The 18,476-nt window shown below is 40.2% G+C and overlaps 1 protein-coding gene across 1 annotated transcript in view; it reads right to left on the reverse strand.

Annotated features, from left to right (window-relative positions):
* Nucleotides 1-17,518, reverse strand: part of thsd7aa (thrombospondin, type I, domain containing 7Aa) — a 156,077-nt gene extending 138,559 nt beyond the window's left edge. The window contains exon 1 of the mRNA XM_070984701.1: nucleotides 17,063-17,518. Coding sequence (XP_070840802.1) covers nucleotides 17,063-17,216 — 154 coding nt within the window. The 5' untranslated portion in view covers nucleotides 17,217-17,518. The remainder of the gene's footprint in view (nucleotides 1-17,062) is intronic.
* Between the last annotated feature and the right edge of the window lie 958 nt (nucleotides 17,519-18,476).

Consider the following 18,476-nt stretch of genomic DNA (forward strand, 5'->3'; position numbering starts at 1 on the left):
AATTTTAAATTAAGTTTTAAAATTGGGAAAGAGTTAAAACAGTGCTCTATACCATAACAATTGTTTCACAATCCAGGTCATCAGGTTTCAGTGCAGAGCTTTCACTCCTCACCATCTCCTCCATTCTGTCTCAGAGTTCACAGCCCTTATATTTATATCTATATTGTTCATGTTTCAGCATCATTCTTTATTTCAATGCCTTTTCTAAGGAACCTGCAGCATAAATTAGCAAGGCAGGTTTTTGGAACTCAAGCGAAATTAGTACACTTGATGTTCAGTGTATTGTTTTGAGAATTTCCATCCATCCATCCATTTTCTATGCCGCTTATCCCTTTCGGGGTCACGGGGGGGCTGGAGCCTATCTCGGCTGTCAACGGGCGGGAGGCAGGGTACACCCTGGACCGGTCACCAGCCGATTGCAGGGCAACACACATGACAAACAACCATTCACACTCACACTCACACCTAGGGGCAATTTAGAGTCACCAATCAACCTAATGAGCATGTTTTTGGTCTGTGGGAGGAAGCCAGAGTACCCGGAGAGAACCCACACATGCACAGGAAGAACATGCAAACTTCACACAGAAAGGCCCGACCCAGGAATCGAATCTGCGACCTTCTTGCTGTGAGGCACGCGCACTACCTGCTGCGCCAGCGTGCAGCCCGTTTTGAGAATTTACTTAGTTATTCATGTGTGTGTGTGTGTGTGTGTGTGTGTGTGTGTGTGCGTGTGTGTGTGTGTGTGTGTGTGTGAATTATTCAGACCTTCCAGTTCCCCTCAGCTCTACAGATTTTTTTTTTAGCTTCTTATAGTTCATTGTTTTGGTTTTATGGCCTACAACTTTCTGTTTTTTGGTTAGTTCTCACCATTCTTATCAACCTTGTTTCCAGTAGCAGGCAACTGTTTTCAGTGAAAAAGTTCTGAAAAACCCGTTGTACACTGCCCTTCCAGCACTGACCAACCAAGTTAATAACCCAGCTGGTGAATGTAGTGGAGCATTAAGTAAGGGAAAATTAATAATGGACTCACATTCACAAAATGTGAATGGACACAAACATGACTTAAAATTAATGCTAATGTTACTTTGTGTCAGCTGGATGTATAAATAGGAAACTGTTCTCCTGCATCCAAGTTGCCAAAGAAATCAATTAATGCAGCTTTATAGTCTGTCCCAGCTTAAGACACTTGCTGGTCTTTCCTGCCATTTCAGGCCATCTGTATCCTCATTATAGACTGAATTTTGTGTTCAGGTGATAAAAGTAAATGAGCATTTGTGTCTCAGGAAGACACATGCTGCCTGAAAGTTCCTTTAATCTCACTTCTAACATGAGACTGAGAAATAAAGAAAAAAGCTTATTTTCCTTACAGCTTTGTTCCGACTGTCCCACACTTTACCCACTTTTTTATTCAGCACATATTTTTCCTGTTAATTACTCTCTCTCTCTCTCTCTCTCTCTCTATATATATATATATATATAGATAGATAGATAGATAGATAGATAGATAGATAGATAGATAGATAGATAGATAGATAGATAGATAGATAGATAGATAGATAGATAGATATAAAATGATAGCTTAATTTTCTCACACATTAACACATGCCTAGTGCATTCTGTATAATTTCATCAGGAGTGTTTATCATTAGACAGGAACTTGTGTTTGCAGTCCTCGCTTGTTTCTTACTGGTGTAGCTGTAGGATGATGACTAGACTGATCTCTCAGTAATCAAATCACCATCATCAGGAAACAGCTCTGTCCATAAATCAAGGTCAGAGGCAGAATTTGCCAAATCTGAGCTACAGCACACTGAAGCTCCCTGCAGAGCTCCCTGACCACTCCTGATCGACTGCTGTGTTTATTTCATGTCAGATTATGTGATGTGACCCAGTTATCAGAGAAAACTTAACAAACCTGATCACACTCTGCTAAATGCAGTTCTATTATTACACATATTTGTTTCAAGAGAAATTAAAGTCAAAAATGTTTTTGATCCATTATGAATTTCATATCCAAATATCTCTAACAATAATGCGAAGCAGATAAAAACTTGGAAATTAAAAGCTGTAACCCACATTATTTGTACAAAACTAACATAATTCACTGTCCATCATGGAAAATTCCTGAATGTGCACTGAGAGGACAGGCTGAGATGGTCAGGGAGCTTGCTGAAGCATAAACTGCTGTGTCCTGTATCATGTGTACAGTACATCTGGTGAAAATAAGTTTTTAGGGAGTACCATGGAGAAGCAAATTTGAAAACTCACTGCATCATAATTCCTGTTGATTTAAAGTTGATTCAGAATTCCAAAAATAAATGGTTAAACATGACAATAATGTAAATGATGATGTACTCAGCTTGTAATAAGCTCAAATTCTAACTTCAGCTTAAAATTCACCTCATGGCAAAAGAATCTAAAGCAAGCTGATTGTTGTTTTTCTTTTCCCAATGCACCATGGGACTCAAGTTTTTTTAGGAAACAGGTGGAAGTGAGTTACTCTTTGATTGTACCGATTATTCAGCCAAGAGAGTCTAATGCATTCAAGCATTAGCATTCAACTTGCCAGAGAAATATGGAGAAGTAAGGTAAAGCTAATCCGTTCCGGTCAGGTTGCATTAAAACCTCTGAGACAAACCATCTGATGCAGACATGCATCCAGTATACTTTGGTCACACAGGTTAAGATCTTTCATTTCTGGTAGAGGCACAATTTTTTTAAAGTGTAGGGACACTTAATCTGCCTCCACCCTGCAACACTCCAAAGGCCAAAACTGCAGATTGTTCACATATAAATAATCTTCCCACCATTTATCTGAAATGCAGTGAAAACAGAACTAAAGATAGACCAAAAAAGAGGCCAGGGGCCTTTCTCACACTCACTCTCAAACTCATATGGGACTTGCCAAATTATAGTGTAGCAGACACAGAACTATTAAATAAACTGTGTCACCGTGAGTGTCTGTCAGCTTTACAGAACTCAGCCACTTAGTTAGACTAGAAAGGGCTACATTTTCTGAAGAAATTCTGTCTGTGCTCACAGCTTTTAGATTTAATAGCAGTTTCAGTGTCTTAACATAATGAATATCGTTATGATTTTGAAATGTCTTTGTATGTCAGTAAAAACAGAATATGGAGGAAAGATGAAGATGAAAGATGAAAATAATTTTGTATCTGAAGTTCAAATAGTAAAAGAGGTTGAAGAACACAATTCATTAAAAAAAAAAGTCGGAACTGACTAAAATGTCAGTGAAGAAGCTACAGGGGACTGGAGGTTTCGTTGAAATGTAAGTGTTGAATGAAACTGAATGTAAGTCAATATGTAAGTGCTGAATGAAGTTGAAGTACTTAGATATCAAATACTGAAAGGAGCTTAAGTGAAACTTCAGTAAACAGAGCTAGAAGTGTCAGTTGAACTGGATGTCGCAATAGGAGTTAGCATCAATTCAAGTATATAACTGAACAAAGATTTAACCAAGATCATAAAGAATTAAAACTAGTTTTTTACATTTTACAGTATTTGCACACAGGGGCGGGACTTGTGGACAGGCAAGCCAGGCAGTTGCTTGGAGCCCCTGGCCACGAGGGGGGCCCTGGCCACTTATTTACAACAACGATTATTGATAGGCCTGGGCTTTCAGGGACCTCTGTTGGTCCCTGAAAGTATTCATCTCAAATGTCCCAGAAATTGTGCATTTATGTGTGCAAAAACCCAACTTTTGGGGCGTGCACGGGTAGGGTGGGGGCCCCAGGAATTGCTTGCTTGGAGCCCCAAGAGACCCTAACAATGCCACGGTTTACACAAGCTGAGAAGGATGCTGGGAGTTGTTGTTCAATCCATCCTAATCAAAGAAAGGTACTTACATTGGATGTAATTTTGATGTGAAAATACTGAGTATGATGTGCTGTAACTGACTGAATAGTGAAGTGAAAAGCTTTTCCATAAATAATAAATTTTAAATACATTAATTTAAACAGCCCAGTTACCACGGATGTGACCCTGGTTGTATTAAGATTCTCCTGAATCTCACCTGCTTGTAATCAAACTATCCATCCATCCATCCATTTTCTATACCGCCTATCCCTTTCGGGGTTGCGGGGGGCTGGAGCCTATCCCAGCTACAATGGGCGAGAGGCGGGGTACACCCTGAACCGGTCGCCAGCCGATTGCAGAGCCACATACAAGGACAAACAAACATTCACACTCACACCTACGGACAATTTAGAGTCATCAATTAACCTAATGAGCATGTTTTTGGTCTGTGGGAGGAAGCCGGAGTACCCGGAGAGAACCCACGCATGCATGGGAAGAACATGCAAACTTCACACAGAAAGGCCCCGCCTGACCCGGGGATTGAACCGGCAACCTTCTTGCTGTGAGGCACGCGCACTACCTGCTGCGCCACCGTGCAGCCCGTAATCAAACTATCTACTTCCCTTTTTCAGGAAAGGACACAGAGCCAGCCAGTAATTTATACATTGACTTGAGACCTGAATGTAACCTCATATTCAGAAGAGAGGTGTCTCTTCCTTTTAGTTTTACTACTGGAGGATCATTTATTAAAGGGTTAGTGTGACTCTTTCGACCGTGAAATAGAAAGCTCACTTACTGGGCCCTGGTTGTGTTTTGACTTCAGTGGCCTCCTCAGGGCCTCATTAGGCCGAAGATGACTGGTGTAACTGTGTTTGTGTCTTCCAAGGAGACTCTGCCTCCAAGACCTGATGAATAATACAGTGATGACTCTAGTTAAAGTACTGCTATTTAAGGGAGCTTCTACAGAGTTTGGTGGTGTAAAGAGGAAATATTTCACATCTAATATATTTCCATCTGTCTCTGTTTCTTGCTCTCAACCGAATTCAATTTAATTCAGTTCAAATCAAAACAATACAGCAAGTCTAACTGCTGAATTATAGTATGAGTAATATAATGTACTGAAAATTTTGCTTTGCCCTGATGGTGAAGAAGGAAGTGGCTGAAATGGAAAGGGTTAGTCCATTTTTACCTAACGATGTAGCTGGTCCACGAATGATTATAGGAAATTTAAATAAAATGAAAGTAAAAGCTTCCAAAATGCCTCGTCGTGATCAAAGTATAGTTAAAGAATTTGTTACCTGATCATGCAATGAGAAAAAAGGGCGCAAAAAATCGGAATCCCTTTGAGAGCATGAACCTTCTCTCCAAGAAGTATCAATATTCACAATAGCTCAGAAATGTAATTGCAATGTGGACATTAGACCTTATTTCTGAATAGCTACAGTGGAACTGGTGGCTAACGGGGGATCAAGAACATCAAATGAAAGGTTTGGTTTCAAGGTGTTTGTCCTCTCTATGAAGCATGAAAGAGTTTAATGTAATTAAAATCTCTTCATAATGTTTCTATATTTTTTGAGTACATGTGAACACTTTGGCCAGATGTTGGCACTACAGGAAACTTAGGATGGTAACTAAACATGAGGGAGTATCCACAATATATTTCATCGAAATTGGGTCATTTGGCTTTGAGACAGAATTTTCAGCCAATGGTGGTGTATGATCAAGGACAGGCTTCCATGAAAAACAGCCATTTATGTCCATTTCAAATTTTATGAATATCTAGACCATGATAAGGTTTCTGAGACCTAAGTGATTGTCAAGATGAAATGGCCATCTAAAGGTAGGGCTATGTTTAAGGTCTGGAGTTCAGCAAAATCATTAAGAATCATCCTCTGGGTTGCATGAATGAGCTCAACAAATGTCATGACGACCAAGCATGTCCATATCAAATTTTATTGCACCACAACACAATATCTTGGTCTGGAATGTTGGACAGACTGACAAATGAAAACTAGCATGGTCACCATTCAGCCCTGCTTCAAACCAGGCAAAGTCTTTATTGGCATTGTAAGATACAGCACATATTCCATGCAGAGCCATAGTAATTAACAAAATACTGTAAACACTTGTCCTCCCGCTGTATTCAGGTGTTGGCAGAATAAAACATATTTTTCTACTAAATAAATACATTTTAGACTTCCTCCCTATGAAAACGTGGTCTGTTCATTAGTGTGCTTCAATCATTATGTTTGTTTCATTGCTCTCTCATTTCTCATTGTCTGTGTGTGTCTGCATGTTTACAGTACATTTTTATTTGTCTAGCTGCACAGTTTTGACTGCCAGAGGTGAATCTCTGCTTGTGTCAGCGCCTTGACTATTTATACACATCACACAGAACTAAAATAGTACTATCCACCATATCAGTGTCACTGAGGTTCTGCCAGCACAGCCTCATAGTGTAGAGATACTATTCAGAGTAACACTAACGTGTCTAAGTCTGATGGCCTGCTACTGCATGACTACATCATTAAAGCCATTATATCATGTGGCTGAGCATCATTATCACTAAGACACTGTGGGTTTCTCCTATTAACACAAATGAAATTATGGTGATGGACACTTCTCTGCACAAGCTACCACCAACACTCAACATTAGTTTCTTTTAAACAGGACTACCATCTTCCTGTAACCTTAGCAGATTTTAAATTGCATTAAACTTAAGCAAATCTTAACAACTGTAATGGCAGGTAAGAAAATACTCACTGCACTATGCAACTAACAACATGATTTGTTGCTAAAGTACGGGAACATGTTAGTGATAGGTTCGTGATCTTAATGAATCTGCAGCCATTTGATATTAAGCACAAGGGTGAACACACTTGAATTGTCCATTGCAACCATTGTAAAATTACTGAGTTTTAATTTTACATTCAGTACCTGAAGTTAAGCTGATAAACATCATTATAACCAATAAGACCCAGGTTGGAAAAAGCTCAGTTTTCCTAGAAGGTTGAGTTGTGTTTTTACAGGCTGTGTTCCCTGCAAACATTCAGTGTACCAACTGTCTATACTGTAAGTCTATACCTCTACCTCGCAACATTCATCATAGGTCACTTAACTTTGTACATACACAGCTCACCTGTGGGTGTTGCATTCAGTCTGAATCAGAACCATAACCAGGATTTTAGAAATACTGAGGTCAAGAGTCTATGTCCCTTCAGTATAACCCAACTACTTCCTCTATTTTTTATTATCAGGATTTCCAAGTTTAATTTATTCAACTCTTTTATTATATTTTCTATAAATAGTATTTTGAGTCATATTGGAATGGACTTGTAAAATAATCAGTATGTATATGTTTTTAATTGTAAATGTTAAATCTCCTCTATTTGGTAATAACCCAAATGTCCTAGAACAATTTTTTTTTTTTTTTTACGACTTTGTCCTCAAATTATGGCTATGCCACTGGTCTGATCCCATCTTAAGTGCTATGATTTAATGTGAAAATTACAGATTTGTGTCAGTTTCTGTTAACACTTTTGTAGATGACTGTGTCAGTCCGGAAGTGACTGGGTTTTAGATCATATGTATGGTGAGGGTTAGTTGGAGGTAAGCGCTAATAGAGGATGGCGTAGAGAGGAGTAAGCAGGCTGATGAAAAGCTCTTTATGCTGCTTAGGCCAATCCTGTGGCACGTTTCCCAGGGCTAATGAAGCTGCACAGCGAGCATGAGTTAGCCAAAGGAAAACAAGGGTTTATCTCAGAGCAGGAAGACATCACTAATCACTGTAATGTAGTTAGTTGGACTGGTATTGTTCTGGACCACTGGCAGCACCCACACACAAACAGTTGCTTGGCATTCAACAGCTTTTTCTCTTGGCCATCGCCACTTGCTCCACATGCCTACATTCTTATCTCTTCGCTTTTCCATAATTACGTCTGTTTGCTGTCAGCCATTTATAATGAAGTCACCATTTTTGATGGGTGATACATGATGGATTTGGATATGTTTGAACACTATTTACAGTGATCATAACGACTGAAAATCAAGGAAATAGAAGGCCAAACTGATCCGAGACATGACTATTATTTACTCTGAATTTGACAGACTGAAATTTTTTGGATGGATGGCCATAGTTGAAATTTGGAATAGATGTTTATGTTCCGCTGATTGCTCTGACTTTTAATCTAGATCATTGGCAGGTGTATTCTTTACTTATCCTCTGACATCTCAAAATCTATTTGATGTATTGGCACAAAATTTGCTAACCGTCATGGATCCCTGGGGAAGTATCCTGATGACTTTGGTTAGCCTCTAAGCTTCATCTAGTATGACCAGCAAATTGGCATTAGGGTTCAGACTGAAATGTCTCAACAACTGGATGGACTGCCATACAATTTGGAAGAGTCAGACATGTTGCCCACAGGATGAATTGTAAAAACGTTAATCATCTAGTATCACCATTAAAGTAGCTAGTAGTTCTCTCAGAGGACCTGTTCAATATAACTCTGTGTGTGTATTTGTGTGAGACACCAAAACATAGCAGTATAATTTTGCTGTGTTTTTTCTATAATCTTTCTTAGATGCTTGATAAGGAAAACCCTGATTTTTATAAATTGCATCCATGTTTTGTCATTTCCATGATTTTCCCCAATTCCATAATCCGTTTTAATATTGATACAACTTCTGGTCAGATCACATTGAAATTTGCTGTGTGTGTTCATGGTCCCCAGAGGATCACCCCAAAACATTTTGGTGATTCCCTTTATATTTGCTCTACTGCCGTAATCAGAATAAAATTTACCCATGACCAATGCAGTCCATGACAATGTACTCAAAAACAAATGGCTAAATTAACTAAACACTAATGTAATTTGCTGTGGATATTTGTGGTTACTGGAGCATAAATCCTAATATTTTTGATAACTCCCTGACAGTTCCCTTCTGCTTGTATACAGGTCATATCAAAAACTAATCAGCAGATTTCCTTAAAATTTGCTGAGCACATTCATGCCTCCCACTAGGTGAATTTGGTTGTTTTTAATTCCCTCTTGTGTCACCTTTTAAACACCCCAAGTGTAAAAGTTCCAAGAATAGCCATGATTTTGCTTGCTGTTGGTCCTACCCGACATTGTTATGTTGTGGATTTAATGAACACGCTCTAAGACATGTACTCTTGTTACTGATTGGCCAGTGTCAGGCCAATGAATCTGCAAACCCATTCATCAGTCAAACCTGAGTGTGTATTTTGTCTGTGCTGACCTCTTGTCAGTTAACAGATAAGGTGGCGGACATGCTATGGAGTCGCACCCGGACCAAACAAATCCCACTCCCATGTAATTACTCAGCCTCCTCATGTCCAGTGCCTGTAGGTGGGATACTGACAGCAACACTCCTCCCCCACTGTCAGCCCTCTCACTGGGAGTAATGAGGCACGCCACACACACATGCGCACGCATTCAACACAAAGCCCATCTGTGTGTGTGTGTGTGTGTGTGTGTGTGTGTGTGTGTGTGTGTAGGTGTGTGTGTGTGTGTGTGTGTGTGTGTGTGTCTATAAATGGGTGTTGGAGTAGCTGCTTGTGTGAGAGAGAAATAAAAGAAATAGCATAAAATAGCAAGGAGGTGGGCAAGGAGGACTAATTGAATTGTCACCAAGCTTTTGTGAGGGTGCTGAGATTCTAAACTATCTGATTATAAATTCTTTTTTTACTTGTCAAGTTAGAAAAAGAAGAAATAAGAGTGTGTTCATGTTAATGGGGATTACAGGGACAATTAGAGAGACAGCTGAGAGAGACACAAAGCACACTAAGCAATGCGTGGTTGTGTACAGACACCTGTGTGTGTGTGTGTGTGTGTGTGTGTGTGTGTGTGTGTGTGTGTGTGTGTGTGTGTGTGTGTGTGTGTGTGTGTGTGTGTGTGTAATGTAAATCATTGCATTTTAGGTTGAAGACTTGGGTTAAGGTTAGGGTTAGGTTAAATTTTGGCAAATAGTGGTTATGGTTATGGTTTGGATGTATCCAGGAAATGAATGTAAGTCTATGTAATGTCCCCAAAAGTGACGAAAACCTAAAAAGTGTTGCAACAACGCACATGTGTGTGTGCATGTGTGCGTGTGCGTGTGTGTGGGGGTGTGTGTGTATGTGTGTGTGTGTGTGTGTGTGTGTGTGTGTGTGTGTGTGTGTGTGTGTGTGTGTGTGCGTGTGTGTGTGTATACACAGCCACACATCCCTGCTCCACCTGGGGCAGCCCGCCAGGCAGAATTGAACAGCTGGATGCAGCTTCTTCAAACCCACACAGAATAATGGCGGCAATTTGGCACTTGATGAATCCCAGGGAAAACAGAAATAATTTCACCCGCCTCCATTATGCCTTGATAGCACTCCTCCAGCTCCGTCTGCACAGGCCAATCTGACGCTCAAGTGTCTGTTCAAAACAACAAATGCCTTTTAATCACTTGTGAACATCCATATGTTTTCATTGAAAAGGGTGCTCGACATCAGCAGCCCTCAAAAAAAGTAGAAAACAGGTTTGCAATCCCCAGAAGCTGCACATGCACGCTGCTACACATGAGAGTTCCAGCAATACAGTCAGACATTTTAGAAAATAAGCTTGTTTGCTGTAACCATGAAAGGATCCATAGGCTATCAGTTTTGTTATTGTCAGTCAAGCAAAGAGATAAGACCAGAGAAGTTTAGGGACCTTTTTACATCATCTATTTAAAAAGACATCCTTATACCGAAACAACTAAGTAGGTCGATAGCCAGTGACTCCTAAAACAACATATGTCACTGATGAAGAGTACCAGTGACAAGATAGTCATTATCATGTAGTTAATCTTGTAAAATGGTCATAGTTTGCTTAGGTGTAGACACAAAAAACACATTCATTTTAGGCAACAATTCTATTTTGTTAGGTTTAGGAAAAGATCATGGGTTAAAATAAATATGTATGTTACTGTTATGTACCTGATATAACATAAGTACTTTAAGTGATTTAAAATGGGTCAATGCTGACTTTCAGTTTCACATGGGATACACACTGCTCCTGGTCTCCAGGGTGAAAGTCCTGTGCTTGTTTGACCCATCCATCCGCCCCACTTTCCTACAAATATGGACTTTCTTGCTGTTTATACTACATCACCTGACTTCTTCCTTTATTGTGGGCATAATTACTATGGCCACAGGAGGTTGTTACCGAACAACAAATATAAATTTAGGTCATAATAACGTATTTGCAAAGTCAACCTATGCAAGCTGCACTGAAATATCAGTAGTAGAAAAAAAAGATGTTAAAAAAAGAATGGACCAAAGAACCCACTGTGAACTGCTGGCAAGAGACGGGATGTGAACAATGGTCTCTATTGTCAAAGTATGTCCAGCCATCCAATTCAGCCTCCTCTGTTCAAGGTTTTGTGGTTCAAGAACAACAGCGTACTACTTTTTACTCATTTTCTCCTGAGAGACAAGGCATAATTTGCAAAACAAGAGGGACTTGTCAAGAAAATGCAATGTAAACATTTGCCATTTGAAAGTGGTACTCCAGCAATTAAGCATTGTATTGCCATAAAACTGGGAGACTCATAGAAGCCCCTTTTAAGTTTTTGAAAAAAATCAACTAATGCTCTCAGTTCTCTGGTGAAGACGGTCTTCCCTGAAAAGCTGGTATATAAGAGATTAACCCAACAGTATCTACAGTATATTAATCTCATGTTTACAACTGTAAATGCAGTAGGGTCAAAAGTACAATATTTTCTTTTAAAAGCTAGTGTGGGAAAACTAAAATGTCTCCCAAAATGGAAATACTTGAGTCAAGTCAGAACTTCAAAACCACACCGTACACCTTGAGAAAATGTACTTAGGTAGGTTACATTGAGAAATACATTGAACGCTACTGGGTGCAAATATGCACAAATCAGTATTTTTGCCAATTTCACGTTACAGATATTCACTATTGATCAGTACAGATTTAAACATACACATTAGTGGCATTTTTAATGAAAAGATATGAGTAATGGTACTGCTGTATTATCTTTAAAAACCTAAATCAGTTGACCTACACTACATCCAGAGCTGATTAAATTTACTGGTGTAAATGGCTGAATTAAGCCCTTGACACTTGATCTGGAGAAGCTGCTGTATTTCACCCTCCACCCCCGCCTCCCTTTCACTGTTGATACCCTCCCGAGACCCCTCTCAGCTCTGAGGTTATAGGTCACCTTGAGAGAGGAAGAGGGTGGTGGTGGTGGTGCTGGCAATGTGTGTGTGTTGAGGGGGTTATTCTATGGGGACACTGAACGAAGAACAAAGAGCGGGCCATGTGACTTGAGGTGAAGCCTCTTCTTTCTTTTGTGCACCACATGGTCACAAGCATCTGCGGCACAGGGCCTGAACAGAGCTGCACACTGCATGAGGACAATACAGAGACATTGTGTTGTTTTCTGTCTGTGTGGTTTATACTGGTCTAAATACCCTCCATTCATTGGGTCTTTCTGAAGCTGACTGGGTCTGGACAGGCGAGCTTCCCCACTAATTACCATCAGTCATTGCACAGTTTTTTTTGTTTTTTTTTTCGGGTCTGCAGAGACCTTTATTGTCCTCCATTGTACCAGGAAGTGTCCTGCTCCATGGTGTCTGCTAAATGGTTCACTGCATTGAAGAGACCAGCAAGTGCATCTGGAAGCATAGCACCAAAAACTAATAAGTGTGTAATTCATCAGATTTTATTTTTATTTTTATTTCATCCATCAAAAAGCCTAGAAACCTTGACTACATACTGTGTAGCAAGAGAGGATTGGTTCATCATGGAAAACTAACATGACACCTACTTTTGTCTATTTTACAAGACAGCATCATGAAACACAAGACACACAGAATTTGGATTTTGTCTTTAAAATCAACTTTAAATATCTAACTCTATCCAAACTCTGTTCTCTCACAATTGGATTTCACTTTAAGGACCAGTGCGTAGGATTTAATGGCATCTACTGGTGAGGTTGCAGATTTTACTTTTACCTCGGGCACATGCTTAGACAGCCAAATCAACCAGGCTGGATATGTTATGCTGTTGCATCTGCACACAAAAGATCTGATGCTGGGAGATCAGTTCTTGAGCTATTTAATATGGATTTTAAAGGATAATTCCAGTTTATTACTTCCTTTGTAGGTTTGGCCATTGTCCCTTTTGGTAAAATTGTGCTCAGCAAAGTAATTGTAGCATATTGTTGCAGTGAAGTGCAGTGACGCAAGAGACTCCAGCAGTCACATGATCTGACAAGTTGTAAAGATTTTAGAGGGATGCAGATTCACTCTCTCACTCACCCAAAACAGCTTGCTCTCTGTCTTTCTTCACGATGCTGTCAGTGGTTCTGACACTGTCACTATGACAGCTGTTACACTGTAAAAACACTGAGCAAACAGAGGAATCCACATATTTTTGAGGCAGATTTAAATGAATGAACCTATTTTTGTATACATGAATTGAAGTTGAATTGGATCCATTCTTTTTTTTAATATTGACAACTTATCTTGACATAATGTATTTTGTGAGAAACTTGACTGTGCAGAATGACATATGCACAGAGATTGTTTTCACTATTATCTGCTGGAGATGAAAGTTTCTCTGTGCTCACCTTAGCTCTGCAATTTACACTAGTGTGATGTGAAAGCTTCCCATGCACATACACACAGAATGGGCTTTTCATTGAAGCAAGAGATATCATGTGTCCCCAACATTTGCATGTCCATAGATTCTTGAATAAGGTGGAATATCTGACTGGGCATATTTAAAACATGGCTGAAGGCGATCTTTTCAAGTAGACTCCAAGAAACCCATGACAACGACATGCAAACTCCACCCAGTGGAACAGGAATCTAATCCTCAACCTTCTGTCTGTGGCTTCTGTGCTCCAAACACTGAAACAATACAAGCAAGTCATCTGCCAAAAGACATTACACGCAATGCCAGATTACACACTGCGACAAAATTCCCTACATATGCAGGTAGTGTAGGGGAGTAATGTGACACATAACTCATCTGATTAATTTAGCATTTTTGGCCTGGTTACACATCCGCCTTGGTAGTAGTCCACAGGGAATGATTAAATGGATTAAAAACTAATATTCCCATAGTGAATTTCAGCAAATCATACCCTTGAAATTTCTGCTCATATTGCTGGGAACATTAATGAGAAGGAGGTAGACCCTCACCAAAAATGTGACATCAAGGATAAGAACACACCGAAATGCAAAAATGGTTCACTGGCATTCATCTCAGCGTTGGTGCCACGGTTCTGTCAGCAAGCCAAACTAACATCAGGGAGCCAAGTGCTGACGCACTTAAGCCAAGAGGAGACACACACATAAACATGTCTATACCGTATCTAGGTTAACTTTGTCCGGCCAATCTGCTCTGGTTTCTCTACCCTTAATCTCCTCCCTGCCTTAACACGGTGGGAGGTACAGCACATAATACCATAGGATTCCCATTCCTTTGCACAGGGTGTGAACAATGAAGCTGGAAAATAATAATAAATGTGAGGAGAAGAAAACAAAAATCATTGTTTTATAACAGAGAATATGAAGAGAGTTTGACCTATTTTTAAAGTTTCTTTGGATTATGGTGCCTGGTACTTGTGACCAAATTTTAATGAACTATAAATTTTGGTTCTGGCACTGAATACTTCCACAGCCAACAAGCTCTCTGTGTCACTGGTCTGCTAAATTTTCCTCACACAGGACTGAAAAAAGGGAAACAGTAAATTGAATTTCTTTAGAATTTTGCCATTTTTCTGCCCAAAGAGTATACAAATGTTGCTAAATAATTCCCTTAACGATTGCTGGACAATTAGACAGAAACACAAAGTGCAAAATACATTGGGATACCAGGCTTCAGAGACTAATTTTATCAGTTGCGCTGAGGGTGGAACCTCCTCATCCTTAAGTAGCTGATATGTGATATTTAGTAAAAGACCATTAGGAAACTGATAGCAGCCTGCAGTGTAGTTCACCACTTCTGTGGTGCCCTGCTAAAAGCCATTATGGGCAAAGCTGATACAAGTCTACATGGTCTGGCCGTATGTCTTTAGCAATTAAAATTATCTCAGGTTTGTATTGCAGTTGGAAAGTGGAGGCTAGTAAACGAACGCTTGTGCTGATTGTACTATACACTCCTCTGAACTAATATTATCTGACATTCTTTCATGATGATGTAGTGATGGCAAATGACCAGACTATCAAAAACTGACAGCAACAATGGCACAGATAGAGCTATGCAACAGATAACAATGTCAGTGCCCTGTAAAATTAGCCGAAATTAGCTTAAGTTAAACACAAAGCTGCCCACCAACACAGGTATCAAAATTCAAGCCTCCTGGACAACATCACGGTAGGATGCTATCAATGCAGAAAAGTAGATATAAATGTGTCCTTTCTGGTAAATACAAACTTGATCAAATAAGTATAAATATAAATATAAGTATATACATATATTGTTCGGTTGCTGTTGCAGGGAGGCTCCAGAAAGGATTTGAGGAGACGGCCATTAAATAATGAGTCCTTTTATTAAGTGCTGTCTCCCCACAGACTCGAGTTGTGGCCACTGACTTGAATTTATTGAAATCTGTTGAGGAACAAAGAAATCTTTTGTATTGTAGTTTTTAGTTGTTTCTCCATTCCTTGTGTTAACACAAGTGATAGTATATGAAATATAATAGAAAACCGCTTGTTCTGCTAATTTGAAGTGCAATATATGAATGTTTTGTACAGCAAGAGGTGTATGTCCCTTCCATTATTTGTCTGAAAACATTTCTTAATCAATGCCCTTTTCCAGGCACATGTCTGTGATGAATTTCATGACATCTGGTTGTTATTACAGATGGTAAAAGACATTTTATATTTGTACTAATTTTGTTGCCAACCTCTGCAGCACCATTGCAATATTTACAAAGTCAACGTACATCCCTGATTAAGGTATTTTCGTCCAGCAAATTCCGGGTATTACGAACGCAGATTATTAACAAGTATAGATTACATTTTAGACTCCACCCAAAGCCAGCATTGATCACACAATGGCTGATCTGCAGTTCCAGGACGATTCTGATTGATCAGCTACTACTGGTGTGTGTGTGTGGGGGGGGGGGGGATCCCACTGGATCCCAGTGAAACCAGTACATTGATCCAGCACAACAGAGAGAGATTAGACAGTAGTGAAAGAGAACATTGATCTCCAGCTGCACCCAAAGGGCACTCCTGTCCCGATGGGTCGAGGGATACATCCCCCTACTCGTGCTCTCATCGCTCCCCCTCCTCCCTCCTCCCGTCCTTCCTCCCCTCCTTCACTCTGCTCACTGGACCATGCATCAGTATTGTGTCATTCTGACCATGTGCTGCTCTCTCAGAGAATGAGCCTCGACCAGCGAGAGGCACCACCCAAAACAGCAGCAGCAGGGAGTCTTGTATTGTAGTTTACTGCACCGCTGCCTACACTGCAAAGCTACTATACTCACAACACACTGGTTTAAGTCATCAACGTCCACTGCTGGGTTACTTTTCACAAATCAAACACCTGCATCAGCACTAAAATACTATTGAATGCTTTTTGTTGTCTCCTTTGCCGCGTGCTTGCATTTCTCCACTCAGAAAGGAGCCACATGCAGCTACAGTGCACACACCATTTCATCAATTGCACACATGTCAAACTGTGATAAATGAGTCCAATAGCAGCGCGGGGCAGCCGAGGAGTCCCAGCTGCCTCAGCCCAGAACAGAGGAAGCGCAGCCAAAAGACAGCCAGCACAGCCTGCTCCTCTAACCCCCAGTCTGGGGGCAAAGAGACATTCACCTCAGGGACTGCAGTAAATATGTTACCACACTATTACAGTAGCAAGATGGCCCCAATGCATCAACCTCTGCCACATGCATGTCTGCAAGAATAGAGGCTCAGGGATGAAACTTTTACTTTATATGATGGTTCTGTTTAATTGCAGTAAGATTTGATGAAATCATGAAAAGTAAACATACAATAGATGCAAATAAATCCAAAACAATAAAGACAAACACTTTGAGCAAGTTCACCAGCTTTCCTGAACCCTGCTGTGTAGCCTACACAAACATTTATCTATTAATATTTCATGAAGACTGCCAGAGTAGTAGTGGATGGGACATCCATACAGTCCCTCTGTATCTCAAGGACCCTCTGCCCCCAGAAACCCCAGAGGGGTGGTGGTGAAAGAGAAGAGAGGGTGGACCATACCTGTTTGCCAGATGTACAGGGGTTTCGTTTCCACTGCGGTTTGTGCATCCAGCTCCCAGATGGAGAGAAAGAGCAGTGCTATCCTCCAGAGAGAGGGGAGCGGTGCCCTTCTCGAGACCAACACCGTCCCCATCGCTCTGCTGGCCAGCCCCATGGCCACTGCACGGCAAGTGCTGTAGTTCCCAATGCAGTGAAGAGGGGAAAAAGCAAGCCTGGCCACGAGGTAGAGAGCAGGACTGAAGTGTGTGTGTTTCTGCTTCTGCTTTGTCCACACCAGTGCATCCAAGAAGAAGTAATCCTGGGCAAATGGGGCTGAGGTCTCCTCTTGCTCTGCTCGTCCTCTCTGTTTCTCTTTCTCTTTTGGATCCTTAATGAGTGAGAAAAAGGTCCAGCAGTAATAAAACAGGGAACAATAGATCCCTAAGCCCAGCCTGCTGCTGCTGTATGCCGGGTTGATGCAGCGCCTCTCTCTCTCTCTCTCTCTCTCTCTCTCTCTCTCTCTCTCTCTCTCTCTCTCTCTCTCTCTCTCTTACACACACAGACATATGCACACACACCCACCCTCTCTGTCCCTTCCTCCCTCTCATTCGTCTCTCATCCCCTCAGTGAAGCTGTTGTGCACTCCGATCGAAGTAGGCAGCTGGTTTGGGCAGGTGGAGGTGTTTTAAAATGAACAATAGCTATGGGTGGCTTAAGAGAGACAAAAACAGAAACTTACATCCTCACCAAGAAATAATGGTAATGCTTTAGATTACAGTATGTATGAGTGTATCAATGGGATACATACTAATACATATATGTAGATACTTGGAAACAAGATGTGAAGTTATGGAATAAGGAGGTAACAATTAGGGATCTTACAAAGAATTTATACTGTAGTGATTTTTTAATTACTCAGTATTTATTCCATTATTACAAGGTATGTATGACCTACTGAGCAATAACTTTGATGTTTGGGAGGAACTTAGAGAGAACTGAAATTGTAGTTATTATTTAACTACTGGGTACCTATTCTATCAAAAAGAAAAAAAAAACTGAGCAAAAATCTGGATGTTTCAGGGAAGATGAAGTGATCAATAAACAGGCAAACTATATTATTCCTTCATAATTATGGGGTAATTAACCCTCGTAATATGTTTGAAAAGGGTTTACACCCTCAGGTCAAATTTGACCCATGTTTGAATAAATTAACAAACACTGAAAAAATAAATACATAAATGATTACATTTATGATCCAGTAAAATGTCTGATCTGCTAGTTTACTTTATTATTCAGCCATGTAAATTACAGTGTACAAATAATTTCAAGTTTATAATAGGCACAATATATCTCCTCTTTTATTGCTTATGATAAACAGAACAAACAAATGTATTACAAGACCATAAGAGGCTAATGAGAAACCAACAATTCCCCA

Source organism: Chaetodon trifascialis, chromosome 17 (genome assembly GCF_039877785.1).
Source record: "Chaetodon trifascialis isolate fChaTrf1 chromosome 17, fChaTrf1.hap1, whole genome shotgun sequence".
Taxonomy (NCBI): domain Eukaryota; kingdom Metazoa; phylum Chordata; class Actinopteri; order Chaetodontiformes; family Chaetodontidae; genus Chaetodon; species Chaetodon trifascialis.